We start from the raw sequence: 15110 nt of genomic DNA on the forward strand, positions 1-15110 counted from the left end.
CTATACAGGCCACCCCCCTGTAAAACAGGACTATACAAGATAGTACCAAGGGGAGAAAGCTTTTCTATTTCTTTTTTTTTTTTTTTTTTTTTTCTTTTTTTTTTTTTTGTTTTTTTCCGTGTCCGGCAACAGATCGCAACCCTCAGTGTCGCCCCCGTACCGGACCGGGACCGGCAACGGGATCGCAGCCCTAGGTGTTGCTCCCGCGCCTCGCTCAGCCAGTGAGCGGGAACCGGTCTGCATGTGGGATCCGAACCCTCGGCGGGAGTGCCGCCGCGCTTCCCAAGCGGTGCACTATAGCAGTGCGCCACCGGGTCGGCCCGAGCTTTTCTATTTCTAATTTAAAGTATCATTATAACTATTAATAAACTAAATGGATGCATAATTCTTTAATGTCTTGTTGCAGTTATCCTTTTAACTGTAATTTTAATAATACTAACCTCAATTACAGCATCATTACTAGAATACTGAGCCAGGTCTCGAATCCCATTCATGAACTGTTTATTTGCAACACAAAAGGCTTTTCCAGTATCAATCATTGTAATACAAAGTTTCACAAGCTGAAAAAGAAAAATTTACATCAGGTTGAAAATAACTTTACAAATGACTTGAACAAGTGTTAGCAGTAACCACAAGAGTTAACTTAGGTGAGATAAATTGTTTCAACGATAAACCCAAAATATATTAATTGAAAATTATTCCTTTTTCATTTGGTTTATAAAGTAAATTCATAGGACAGCTATACTGAAAACGTTGACCTTTCAGGATCAAGGCTGTCTGACAACAACAACAAGCCATTTTATCAAGTCAAATTCAATCCCATAAATTAACTCCATAAAAATTTTAAAAGCAGCTCCCAGAAGAAAGAAAGGGTAAGCAAGCAATATGATAAAAAGACATTTAAATTTTATTTAAAACTGTGGTATGCTGAAGGAAAGGTAAGTAAACTGGTGTGGTGGGTTAGTCATGCTGAACATTTCAATATCATTCTATCAAAGCAGATGACTGAATTTACTAATCCACCACTTATTTAAAGAAATACTTCTCCAGTGCCTACTGTTCTAGGTATTGTGCTAAGCCTTAGGACTGAGTTTTTCTTTCTTTCTTTCTCTCTTTCTTTCATCCTTCTCTTCCTTCTTTGCTTTCATTCCCTTCCTCTCTCCCTTTCTTTTTTCCTTTCCTTTCTTCATTTCTTTCTTCTTTCTTTCCTTTCTTTCATTCAGACACAGAGCATTTTTTTAAACAAAATCTTGAGTGAATGTCAAATATTAAAAAACAAACAAAAGTGGAGCTGCTATAGATGAAGGATGGAAAGGTATAAAAAGGGGTGGCCAGGGTGGACACCAAGAAAAGGATACAGAGCTGAGAAAAACTTGAGAAAACTCCTAAAGGATCTCAAGAGTATAATTTAAAACTGTTGCTCTAAGGTCTAGAGGAACAGAAATTTAAAACATAATCTCTGCTCTCAAGGAGCTAATTATAACCAGTAGAAAAGCAGATAAATTTCGTAGAGCACAAACACAACAGTTAGAACAAAACCATGCATGAGTGAACAAAGACCACCTAGCCAGGACTGTGGAGATCAGGGAAGGATTCCTAGAAAAGTTAACACAAGATATTGCTAAACTTTTAAGAGTTTTTGGTATATTAATACGCACCCAAGAGAGGAGGTACAATATGCAGTGCTTCCCAAAAATATTTGACCATGGAATTCTCTTCAGAGGAAACCTTCTCATTTGACCAATGTTCCACAAAACCCACTATGAGAAATGCTGACAGAAATAAGCCTTCCAAATAGTTTGCTATTCACAAAATAAAATAAAATAAGATGTCTTGCCATAAGAATTAATTCTAAAGTTCACATGGAATAACCAACATGCAAGGCAAGCAAAATAATATTTGAAAATGAGGTGGGAACATTAGTCTATATGATATAAACATATTGTATAAAGGTGCAGTAATTAAAAGTCAGGTAGTAAATGTGAATAAACAAACTGATCAACAGCATGGAATTCAGAGTCAAGAAACAGATACAGATATGCAGTATTTGATTACAGTAATATTCCAGTAAGTGAGGGAAGAAATTATCCAATAAATGACATCAGGGACATTGAATAGTCAACTGAAGGGGAAAAAAGAAAGAAAGAAACTAAGTTGGATTCCAAGCCCCAAATTAATTTCAGGTGGAATAAAGATTTAAACATGAAAAATGTCCAGGGTTTGATTCCTGTACCAGCCAGCTGCACCGCCGCCCCCCCCCCCCAAAAAAACCATAACATAAAAAATGAAATCAGCAAACTAGGAGAAAACAGGTTTTTGTTTTGTTTTGTTTTTTAAAAATAATCTCAAAGTAGGGGGGGAAAGGGCTTTCTGAGAAGAATACAAGCCTCAAAAGCCATAGAAAAGAAGAAATTGATAAATATTTTTGATAAAAATAAAACATTTCTGGGGCCGGCCCGGTGGCGCAATGGATAGTGCGCCGCTTGGGAGGCACGGCGGCGCTCCCGCCCGAGGGTTCGGATCCCACATACAGACCGGTTCCCGCTCACTGGCTGAGCGAGGCGCGGGAGCGACACCGAGGGTTGCGGTCCCGTTGCCGGGCCCGGTCCGGGGCGGGGGCGACACCGGGGGTTGCGGTCCCCTTGCCGGTCCCGGTCCGGTGCGGGGGCGACACTGAGGGTTGCGATCCGTTGCCGGACACGGAAAAAAAGACAAAAAAAAAAAACATTTCTATAAGAAAAAAACAATAAATGTAGTAAAAAGACAACAATATGGGAAAACAATATTACTAACAAATCACAAGGGACTAATTTCTCTACTTTAAAGGCATACAAATCATTTTGAAAATCCAACCATCTACTAGAAAAAATTAGTGACAGACACATACAGAGAATTCCGAGAAAAAAAAAAAAATCCATCTTCAACCCATGGAAAGATATTTAATCTCACTCATAATAAAAGAAGCAGAAATTACTATTTTTTATAGAACAGCAAAAATCAAAAAGTTTGATAACATGCTGTTTTGGAAAGGGTAGGTATGGGGAAACAAGCACTCTCATACATTGTTGGCAGGAATGCAAACTGGAAAAATTTCTATAGGAGGCAATTTAGCAAGAGCTATCAAAATTTAAAACACACATACCCTCTAATTTAGCAATTTCACTTTTAAAAATGTATCATGCAGATATATTTACACATAAGCCTCATGACACGTGTTTTCATTGCAGTCACAGTAAAATATCAGTAGCAATCTAAATGTCCATCAGTAGACAACTGGATAAATAAATTAGGATATATCCATACAATGTAATACAATTCAGCCTTTAAAAAAAATGTGAGACAGCTCTGTAATTAGTAACAAATAACATCATCCAAAATATATTAGGAGAAAAATCAAAATGTGGAACTGTTCTAATATTTTTGTTGGAACGAGGAGAGTCATTTGCACTGAAGAGTACAAATACATATAATCTTCTATATGTTTAGAAAATTCCTGGAAGGACACACAAGAAACTAGTCCAGTGCACTCATCTAGGAAAGAGATTAGAAGATGACTGATTTTCACTAAGTACACACTTTCTTACCTTTGAATTTTGTACTGCATCAGTGATATTATTCAACAAATTAAATAATTCAAAAATAATTAAAAGTTTCCATAAAAACAGAAAGAGTGGCAGATTAATAGTATAACATTATGGTTAAAAACACAGGGTTCTCAGTCTGCTTAAGTTCAAACCCTGCTCTGCTATACCATAAGCCTAAGTGACCTTAATTCAACAAACTTCCATTTCTTCTGTGTGATACACAGTAATGGCACTAAACCATATAAGGTTACTATAAAGGGGCAAAATAATGCACATAAAGATCTTAGCACAAACTGTCATTGGCACATAGTAATTACTCAATAGAGATTTGTGCTTCCTTGTAAAATGGGAGGTTTTCTCGGCTTTTTAAAGGTTTTTTAAAGAAACAAATTTAGTAAGAAACAAACTTGAACATCTTTATCTACTTAAGATATAGAGATGGTAGAGAAGGGAAAGGAAAGAGTTAACTAAAGCAAAGTCCTGAGGAGGTAGTGAGTTTGGAATTGCATAGGAAAAGGGATACTTTTATCACTCAAATGGGAGGAAAACAAAAAAGATAAGAACAGATTCAGTGAAGTTTCTAGATTGAGGAGCAAGAAATAAAGTCATTCTCACCAAGCAAAAGAAAAAGGCAAGGTCATCTGCTAAGAATAAAGAACAAAGTGGTAAATCTTGAGAAAACAGTGAAGTATTAAGAGCTGGGAAAGGTAACAAGAGAGAAACCTTGATTGGGTTTTGAAAAAATTACTTTGCATCAAGAATTCCAAGAATGTGTAGCTCCACCAATTGTGTAACTTCTCCTAGCCCAGATATGGGGCAGATAATATAGATGGTTAGACTTAACATAGTGAGAATTGTGTAGAGTAGGGAAATGAAGGTCCTTGAAGAGAAATAATAATGTAATAAAATTTAGACTGAAAGGGTTCATAGCATTATTATTCATAATAGCCAAAAAAGAGAAACAACCCAAATGTCCATCAACAGATGAAAAGATAAACAAAATGTGGCATATCCATACAATGCATATTATTCAGCCATAAAAAGTACTGATACGTGCTGCAATATGGCTGAACCTTTAAAACATTATGCTAAGTGAAAAAAGCCAGTCACAAAGGGCCAAAAGTTGCATATACCATTTATATGAAATGTTCAGAATAGGCAAATTCATAGAGACAGAAAGTAGATAAGGTTGCCAAAGGGAAGAGAAAGGGAGTGACTGCTAACAGGTATAGGGTTTCTTTTGGGGGAGATGGAAATACTTTGGAATTAGATAGAGGGATGGTTACACAATACTGCAACTATACTAAAAATCAGTAAATTATACACTTTGAAACGGGTTTTATGTTAGGTGAATTTTATCTCAATAAAAAAAATTACCAAAAAATGTACATGGAAGTGACTATAAGTAATCTGAAATATCACAAGTAGATGGATCGAAAGATCAGAGATCTAGGTAAGCTTGAGGAACAGAAGCAGTAGTGAGGCTGAGAACTGGAAGGACTGGAGACTCAAGTCAGAAAGTAGGATATTAGCATTCCAGATTTCAGAGATTAGAACTGTGAATGATGAGGCATAGAATATGGTCCTGAAAATAAGAATCAGAATCAGAATAGAGGTCACTATCACAGGAGTTAGAGAGAAAATGAAATGGCTATATTGCAGAACCAAATATACACTGAAGCTATCCAGGAGAAAGGACTGACTCGGTGATGGGGAGTGAGAAAGGGAGAGAAAAAGAGAGAGAAAGAGGGAGAGAAAGAGATTTTGCCAGCTGTCAAAATCCTTATTAGATGACGGTGATGAATGAGACTATAACTGAACAATATAAGCCTACAAAAATGGAAGATTTTTACCTAAGAGTAAGAGTGACTGTCAATTCAGTTAAAATCGTCAAACTAGTGGCCCTAATTCATTCAACAATTTTTTACTAAGTGATTACTATGTCATAGGTACTATGCCAGATGTTAGGAATACAACTTACTGACTATCCTTGAGTAGGTAACATTCTCTCTAATTCTCACTTTCTCATGTGTAAATTGATGATAATACAAACTGTACAACAATGTTGCAAAGGCTAAAAAAATATATAAGTAAAACATGTGACTTTGTACATAATAAGTGCACAACAAATGAGGGATTTTTTTTCTTTTAAAGGCAGCCTCTTGTCTTCAAGGAGCTAACAGTCTGTGGAAGAGAAAGCAGCATCATTAATTTTTATTTATAATTTACCATGTGCCTAGAACTGTGCTAAGCATTTTACATGCATTATCTCACCTTATTCTCATAATAAGCCTATGAGATAGATACTCTTATTTTCCCCACTTTGAAGATGAAGAAACAGAGGCACAGAAAGGCTGAGGACCTTGCCCAAGAACATACAGCTAGTAAGTCATAGAGCCAGATTCAAACCCAAGAAGCTCCAGGCTTTGTGCTCTCAACTACTAAGCTATGCTACAAACCAAAAATTGCAATATTATAATAGTTTAAATGGAAGTACATGCAAGAAACAATAAAATACAAGAAAAAGAGCCAAAGTTTGCTAGTACTTGAGCTGAGATTTAAAGCGTATCTGCTCAATAAACAGAGAACAAGCATACCAGTCAGAAGATGCAACAGATACAGAAATTATATCTAACGCTAGAACAACCAGCAGAATGCATAAATAATTGGACCCAGTAGAGCAATGCCATTCATGCAGCGTTATTCACCAGAAAGAATTTAACTACTGGTAACATACATTATAAGCAAAATAAATATAAGCTAAGTCATCAAGCTAGTTTAACCTGTCACTGGAATAATTTACAGTGATACTGTAGGTGGAACTTGCCATGCACAAAGTTATGAAATCACAAACTAGTCTTGGGGAAAGCCTTCCTCCCTATTAGTCCTTTAATGCCATCACCTTCAATAACAACCATTTCTTGCTCCTCTCAGTCTCTCTTCTCTATGTTAACTCTCCATAGCTCTAAAGTAAAAAATGACATAATTGCTTAAGAATTTGGGAGAGGTACATTTTATAAAAGATCAAGGTCTTAAAACAGAGAAATATAAAAGTAACTATAGAACTTTCGGGGGAAGAGGAAGATAGATGATATTTCAAAAGCTGTCAAGTTTCCACAATGCCCTTGGTAGTTCTTTGGGTAAGACAAACTCTAGAATGGGCTTAGAGTTTTCAGAACTGAATGGCAATTTATTAATAACTTGTTTTATTTTTGTTTATTTTTTGGCAGCTGGCTGGTACAGGGATCCAAACTTTAACCAACCAGCAAGCCCCAATAACTTGCTTTAGATTTTAATCTTTTGGTTTTAAGACTCTACCCAATGTGCCCCGACCCCAACCAAATGATATAAAGAAAAAAAAAAGAGCCATTTATAAAAGCAAAATCATGAGCTAAAACGTTGTCAGTGGGTTCTATTTGTTTAGGTACTTTAAATTTTGAGGTTCTCCTCACCCATGTTTCATATGATTTAAATGCAGTTCTACCCAAAAAGGATAGATATCCTTATTATACCACTCTGTGGTTCTTTTTTTAAAAAGCTTTGCCCTTCTATGTTGTCTACCTCAAGGGTTTAAAACTTTGTTTCAAAGAGTACTTGAAAATAAATGTAATAACTCACAGTAAAAATAAAAAAAATAATAATAAAATAGTAATAAAATGCCCATACATATAATATTTAAGTAGAAAATAAAGGAAGGTATTTGAAAATAATATTCTCACCCAAAATTAAAATGTCAACTTTTTATTTTATTTTTTTTTTTTTTTTTTCTTTTTTCCATGTCCGGCACCGGATCGCAACCCTCAGTGTTGCCCCCGTACCGGACCGGGACCGGCAACGGGATCGCAAGCCTCGGCGTTGCTCCCGCGCCTCGCTCAGCCAGTGAGCGGGAGCCGGTCTGTATGTGGGATCCGAACCCTCAGACGGGAGCGCCGCCGCGCTTCCCAAGCGGCGCACTATCCAGTGCGCCACCGGGCCGACCCAAAATGTCAACTTTTTAAAAACACTTGCCTGGAAGCTTGTTAGTGTTCCTCAGGAAATTTCGAAGTGGCATGTGCTCTCCCAACATGAATCCTGAAGTACAGTGGTGCACAAGAAGAGCACTGAACTAATAATAAAAACATAAGGGTTCTAACTCTGTTTCTGCCATGCCTAACTTTGTGATTTGAAGCAAGTCTCCTTTGCTTTCCTGGGCTTTGGTATCCTCATCTATAAAATGGGAATACTAACATTTGTCCTACCTACCCCACAGGATTGTTGTAAAAATCAAAAAGATACTATGTATTACATGGCTTTAAACATTATAGAATACTATACAAAAATAATTTATTACTAAATATTTTCTAAATTTTTGAATTAATTTGTTTTATATACCTAATACTACTGCTTCATGTTCTATACTATATGCATGCATATTATATACATACGTATGCATACATATTACATGAGTATGTATGTTTTGTGATTTCAAAACATTTGAAAACTCTCAGCCTAATTTTATATCCTTGCTACTCAAAGTGTGGTCCATGGGCCAAGAGCACGAGTATCACCTGAAATCTGGTTAGAAACACAGAATCTCAGTTACCCCTAGCTACTGAATCAGAATCTGTATTTTCACAAGATAAGATCCTGACGTGATCCCTATGCATAGGAAGGATTGAGATGCACTGCTTTACACAGCAATACCACTGACAATAATAACTATATAAGTAGGAAATTACTTTCAGACAAGGTATTTCAAATAGATGAATCTGACTTATCTCCAGAAATTTAGAGAGATATTTCAGTGAACAATGGTTACAGAAGCATATCTGAACAAATGAATCAGAAACCATGTCTTCTTACTCATTACAATATTTCTGCCTGGTATATAGCAGACAATGCTTCTTGGATAGACACACACACAAAAATTAACAATAATTAATATAGGAAGTGAAAATCAATGTACATTTACCTTTACATAGAATATAACCATATCAATTATTAAGTATATATTAAACATTTATAGCTTTAAAATGGAATAAACACTTTAATTGTATTTATATATGTACCTGGGCACACTCAAATTTATAAACAAGAATGGTCAGATTATGTATAAAATACATTAAGCATAAAAAAGAAGAAATTTTTTGATGGAGAAGACAAAAACAAATTTCGAATAATTTTTTTTAACTTTTGTACTGTTTTTTCTTTTTTTTTTTTTTTTTTTTTTTTTCCAATAATTTAAAGGACATTTAGTGAGCTTTGAAATCAGACATGGTTTTTACTTCCAATAATTTAAAGGACATTTAGTGAGCTTTGAAATCAGACATGGATTCAAATTCTTGCTCTGGCACTTTGACTTTGAACAAGCTACCTGATGTCTCTAGCCTTTATTTCCTCATGTGTAAAATCAGGTAATAACAGCACTTCCCTCATAGAGATTAAAAAGTAATGTGAACCACCTAGTATTATAGATACTAATTGTTATTTATAAAAAAAAAAATTAATGTTTTTTTGTTTGTTTATTTGTTTATTTGGCAGCTGACTGGTACAGGGAAGAATCCTGGACTGTGGTGTTATCAGCACCAAATTCCAACCAATTGAGCAAACCAGCCAGCCCGTAAGAATTAATGTTTTAAAAAGTTAAAAACATAAAATTTACCTTATCAAGCTTTAGTTCCAATTCTGACACATCTCCTTCTACTTCTTCCAAAGCAGCCCTAGAAAAATTAATTATAAAATAAGTTATTTCATTTGTTTCAATGTATAATTTACTCTTGAAAATAACTCTAATTGAAAAGATAGATATGGATGCTTAAAAATTACCCTTTAATCTTTTTGTAACAAGACTAATTTTTTAAAATTACACTTTACATAAAGAATTATATTAGAATGAAGTATGAATATTTTATAATTATGCAATACAACGGATAATACAATTATTGCTTAGGACAATGAGAAAACACATTAGGCTGATTTATTCAAACCATTAATATAATTCAAATTAATAACACTAATGAGAACAGTTAAGCTTTTTTTTTTTTTTTTTTTTTTTTTTTCGTGACCGGTAAGGGGATCGCAACCCTTTGGCTTGATGTCGTCCACACCGCGCTCAGCCAGTGAGCACACCGGCCAGTCCTATATAGGATCCGAACCCACGGCGGGAGCGTCGCTGCGCTCCCAGCGCTGCACTCTCCCGAGTGCGCCACGGGGCCGGCCCAAGCATATTTTTTTAATGAATAAGAAATTCTAAAAGTTGAGCCTTACAAAGAATCAGATTTCTAGACAAGAAAGCATGTGCAACCAAACAGCAAAACATTGCTGGGAACCAAAAGAAAAGCTTTTACTTTTAGAAACAGCTCAGAAAAATATTACCCTTGTTTAATGCATCATTTTGTTTCCAAAATATTTTTTAAAAATCAGCACCTAACACTAATAAAGTTGAGTCTCACTTCTTCTAATAATACAATTTTTTTTTTTTTTTGTCTTTTGTCTTTTTTCCGTGTCCGGCAACGGATCGCAACCCTCAGTGTTGCCCCCGTACCGGACCGGGGACCGGCAACGGGATCGCAAGCCTCGGTGTTGCTTCCCGCGCCTCGCTCAGCCAGTGAGCGGGAGCCGGTCTGTATGTGGGATCCGAACCCTCGAACGGGAGCGCCGCCGCGCTTCCCAAGCGGCGCACTACCCAGTGCGCCACCGGGCCGGCCCCCAATAATACAATTTTTATACAGAAAAATTAGCAAAGTTTAGATTATATAAAAAGCAAAAAATAAATAAGCCAGATAATCTTACTGACAAAAGGAAGTGATAAAATTATAGGACTAGTTAGCATTTAATATCATACTACAGGGCAACATCCCAAAATTGGAAATTTGCCTGAAACAAAATAGCAGCAACTAAAAGCTTTAAGGATAATAAGATTTCACACTTAAAAGCAATGGATAACAAAATGTAACTCATCTAGTTTAGGTCATCTGTACCATTTTCATATATCTACTTGATAAACTAGCAATTTTCCAATAGCTATCTTAAGAATTAAACAAAATTTATTTTAATCAGATAATAGTGGGGGACAAGCCACCCAAAAAGCTATTTTGAACAGTGAGTAAGATATTCTCAGTTAGGCAGCAAAGCTAAGATTCACCTCTGTATGACCTTTGAATAATCACTTTATCAGCTTGTGATTGTACTTCTCCATTTGGTAACACTTATTTTTAATAAGTTTTTAGATCTCCAAAATAAGAAAATAAATATACTCAGTAAAGAGATGCCTATTATAAAATGAGATACTTTATATATGGTCAAGAAAATGGGAGGTACTATATCTCCACAGCATAGGAATGAAAATACTTCTCCCCAACTAAAAGTTTGTCATTTTCTTTGGCAGTGTTTTTCAAACTATACATTGTTCCCTTAACCTAGGAAACATTTCCTTTCACATTTGCCTTTACTACATTCACCTACTCATCATTTAAAATTTAATTCACACATGAGAACAAATATATCTCTTTGTAATAGGCTGGAAGCTTGCCAATCCATTTTTAAGTAATTTTTAAAGCTAATAAAGGGGTTAAAGAAATAAGTTCAGACATCACCTCTCCAAGAGGTGGGTCCTCTTGGAACCTCTCTCCTCACCCACTCAGGCTGGATGGCATACCCCTGCTGTGCCCCTACAGTACCCGATGCCTATTTCTATCATTGCTCACTTTTCTCCCTAGTCTGAGCTCCCATTGCTTTGCAGACACTCAAAGTGTATGTTGAGTCAAAGAAGAAACTCAATGGTGTTTAGCTGTCAGATACTCTCTTCATTTACATTTTTAATCTATATTTAATTTATCTTGATTCAGTTTTCAATTTCTTTCAAGCAAAACAGTTGAAATAACCAGTTTAAGATTTAATCACTGCTTTCTACTAAACACATACTTATAGTTTGATAGAAACTTTATGGGTTTTTTGTTTTGGGGGGGTTGGCAGCTGGACAGTACAGGATTCGAACCTGTGACCTTGGTATTATCACCAACAATACTTTTAAAGAAAGGTATGTACAAGACAAAAAGTGTCTGTTTTCTACCTGCCATTTAAAAATATAGCCTTTTGGGCTGGCCCGGTGGCACACTGCTACAGTGCGCCGCTTGGGAAGCGCGGTGGCGCTCCCGCCGAGGGTTCAGATCCCACATACAGACCGGTTCCCGCTCACTGGCTGAGCGAGGTGTGGGAGAATCTGAAAGTTTTTTTGAAGGTCCTTCAATTCAATATTCCACCTTCTCTTTTTAAAAAAATCTGTCATTGATCTTCTAAGCTATATGTGAAAATTTGTGGCAACAGGCAAATAGCTAATGTCTAAGGTAGCCTTGTTCATTATTGAATATTTTTTAATATAAAAAGCATTTGGTCTTAGTTCAAATTCTGCTCCACTTATCTAAGCTTAAAATATTGAAGTTTTTCATCTATTAAATGAGTACAGAAATATCTATTTAAGAGTTGTAAAGATTAAATGAAGGACTGTCCAAATCATTGACCACAGAATCAGACACAAAGTACATGATCAGTTAACAGCTTCTTTCTCTCCTTTATCTCACCCCTGGCACTCTGAGATAAGTTTTGACTCCCCACTACTTCTACTCATTAAGGCGATAAAACCATTCTGGAACATGTGTTTAATAAATAAGTTAATAAATGAAATAAAGCAATCTATACAACAGTACTTCAAATACTGAATAACAGATATTATTTCTCTGCAACTCTCCCAAATATTTACTAAGCATATAACTTGTATAAATGTGCAAGGCATTAAAGATGCCAAAATTATAGTCTCCTAACCTCAATAGCTTAAAATTTTATAAAAGGAAAATCAAATTACACACACATTAACAATGAAAGAAAGAAAATATATGATTAAGAAGCAAAATAAGCAAAGCAGAAAATAAATAATAAGGGCCTTGTGTTAAAAGAAACGAGAGAAGAGAGAAGGCAATCAGCAGATATAAGAGTCAGTAAACTACTAACAGGAAGTCAAGTCTGGCCTGTAACCTGTTTTTATACAGCCCATGAGCCAAAATGGTTTTCACATTTTTAAGTGGTTGAAAAAAAAATTAAAAGAAAAATATTTTGTGACACAGGAAAATTACATTAAACTCCAATTTCAGTGTCTACAAATAAAGTTTTATGGGAACACAGACAAGCTCATTCACTTCCATATTGTCTATGGCAGCTTTCACAGCGTATCTATCAGCAAAGTTGAGTGGTCACAAGAAAGACCACAAGACCCACAAAGCCTAAAATATTTACTACCACGTGACCCTTTTCAGAAAAGATTTGCTGACCCCTATAAAGATCAGGTATAAGAACATGAATGAAATCCATTTAAGAAATACATAAAACAGGGCCGGCCTGTGGCTCACTCGGGAGAGTGCGGTGCTGATAATACCAAGGCCAGGGGTTCGGATCCCATATAGGGATGGCCGGTTAGCTCACTGGGTGAGCATGGTGCTGACAACACCAAGTCAAGGGTTAAGATCCCCTAACCGGTCATCTTTATTAAAAAAAAAAAAAAGAAAAAGAAATACATAAAAGAGGGCCGGCCTGTGGCTCACTCGGGAGAGTGCGGTGCTGATAATACCAAGGCCAGGGGTTCGGATCCCATATAGGGATGGCCGGTTAGCTCACTGGGTGAGCATGGTGCTGACAACACCAAGTCAAGGGTTAAGATCCCCTAACCGGTCATCTTTATTAAAAAAAAAAAAAAAGAAAAAGAAATACATAAAAGAAAATAAATGTTAGGACTTGAAGCTGAATAAGCCCAGAATTCAGAAAAACAGGCATTTTATTTTTAATAATAACAACACCTTCATTCTTTTACCTATTCTTGCACCACAGTTTTTTATGATCAACTCAGAAAACAGTTAAAACATAAAACTAGCACCAGCCAGCTGCCAAAAAAACAAACAAAAAATCCAGCAGCAAGTGTTAACACTGAGACACTTCTAATCACATAGTGTTCACTTTGGCTGTGAATTAAATGAAACTCTATGAAAAGCACAAAAATAGAACTCTCCCCGCCCAGATAATTGCTTATCCCTGGTGTAATAATAAACTTTTTACACTACTGTTTTTAAAAGAGTATTCAGGGGCTGGCTGGTCAGCTCAGGTGGCTAGAGTGCAGTGTTGATAACATCAGGGTGAAGGGTTCGGATCCCCATACCAGCCAACCGCCAAAAACTAAAATATAAATAAAATACATATGAAAACTTGAGCACAGTGTCTGACAGTAAATAATCAATGAACACCAACTGTAATTACGAGGATACTTCAAAACTTTCATGGAAAAATACAATTAAAAGAATACAAATATATTCATGATCTTTTTGGAGTACCCTCATATTTATAGTGTTAAAGAAAATACACAATCTTTTTGTCTTCATTTTATGGGGCCACACAGTAAAAAAACAGTAATAAGATTCAGTAATCACATACTTCCAACAAGAATTTGAAATAGTTTCAAAAAGGAGGGAAATAAGTTACAACAGGTCTATGATCAAATAAAACACCAAATCTAATTTCCTTTAAGAGAAAACACTTCAGTACTTTTGCTCCCTTCCAAAAACCATATGTCAAATACACACTGGAGTCTTCTCCTAGCTTCTTAATAACTTTAACCTAGGCCAGAGGACTATATAATATGACAAAATACTATTTGAAAATCCACTTGGTTTCCAGGGTTATCAAGGTAGAGTCTAACTTCTCTAAGAGACTACAAACAGGAGAACCAATACTGCAAACAGTATGCAGGAAAGCTAAGGTTCTAAATGTTTATTTATTACATAAAAATAATAAACCACCTTTTTAAAAGTCTCTGCCTTTGTTTTTTTCAGAAGTCTCAATGGATGATATTAAAAGGTCTTTCTTTGCCAAATCTTAGAAATGTTATCTTAGAAATGTTATAATTGCTCCTATTTGCTCAGATTTCTCTACTAAGTAAACCTGACAAGATTCACAAGAAATTCAGTCCCATAATGAGAAAGAGTAGAGGAAAAACAAACTAGAAATGGGAACCAAAATTTTAGTCTAACTCTTTATCAACTAATATGAGTCCCTGAGAAAACCATTTAAAGTCTCCAAACCTCAGTTCTCTCATCCATCAAAGGTGAGGAACAGACTGGGACATCTTTAACATTACTTCAAGATCTAACATTCTATTATTCTGGAATAAGCATTCAAAGGAAAGCTAGAACATAGATTTGATTTTCCTCTCCCAAGTAAGATTTCCTCTAGGCCCACACTTGTGCTTTCAACAGAGTTTTAGAAGAAAGAAAAAAAAAATGTGTAAGTCATGAAAACCCTCACCAGATTTTATATTAACAAGTTTCAGTCATCTCTCTCAAAGTCTTCTCTGTGTACAGTTGACCCTCAAAGACCACAGGTTTGAACTGCATGGGTCCACTTACACACATAATTTTTTCAATAAATACGTATACTATACTGTAAGTGTATTTTTCTCTTCCTCATGATTTTTTTTTTTTTTTTTTTTTCCTTTTTGAGACCGGCCCC

General features: G+C 35.7%; 1 protein-coding gene across 2 annotated transcripts in view; it reads right to left on the reverse strand.

Annotated features, from left to right (window-relative positions):
* The window catches only part of ACAP2 (ArfGAP with coiled-coil, ankyrin repeat and PH domains 2), a 139975-nt gene that overhangs the window by 87415 nt on the left and 37450 nt on the right, over positions 1 to 15110 (reverse strand). For both annotated transcript variants that reach the window (XM_008568140.1, XM_008568137.1), the window contains exons 2-3: positions 9226 to 9283; positions 441 to 560 (exon numbers count right to left, since the gene is read on the reverse strand). In XM_008568140.1, coding sequence (XP_008566362.1) covers positions 441 to 560; positions 9226 to 9283 — 178 coding nt within the window. The remainder of the gene's footprint in view (positions 1 to 440; positions 561 to 9225; positions 9284 to 15110) is intronic.

The sequence above is a fragment of the Galeopterus variegatus genome, unplaced genomic scaffold, assembly GCF_000696425.1.
Source record: "Galeopterus variegatus unplaced genomic scaffold, G_variegatus-3.0.2 Scaffold380, whole genome shotgun sequence".
NCBI lineage: Eukaryota > Metazoa > Chordata > Mammalia > Dermoptera > Cynocephalidae > Galeopterus > Galeopterus variegatus.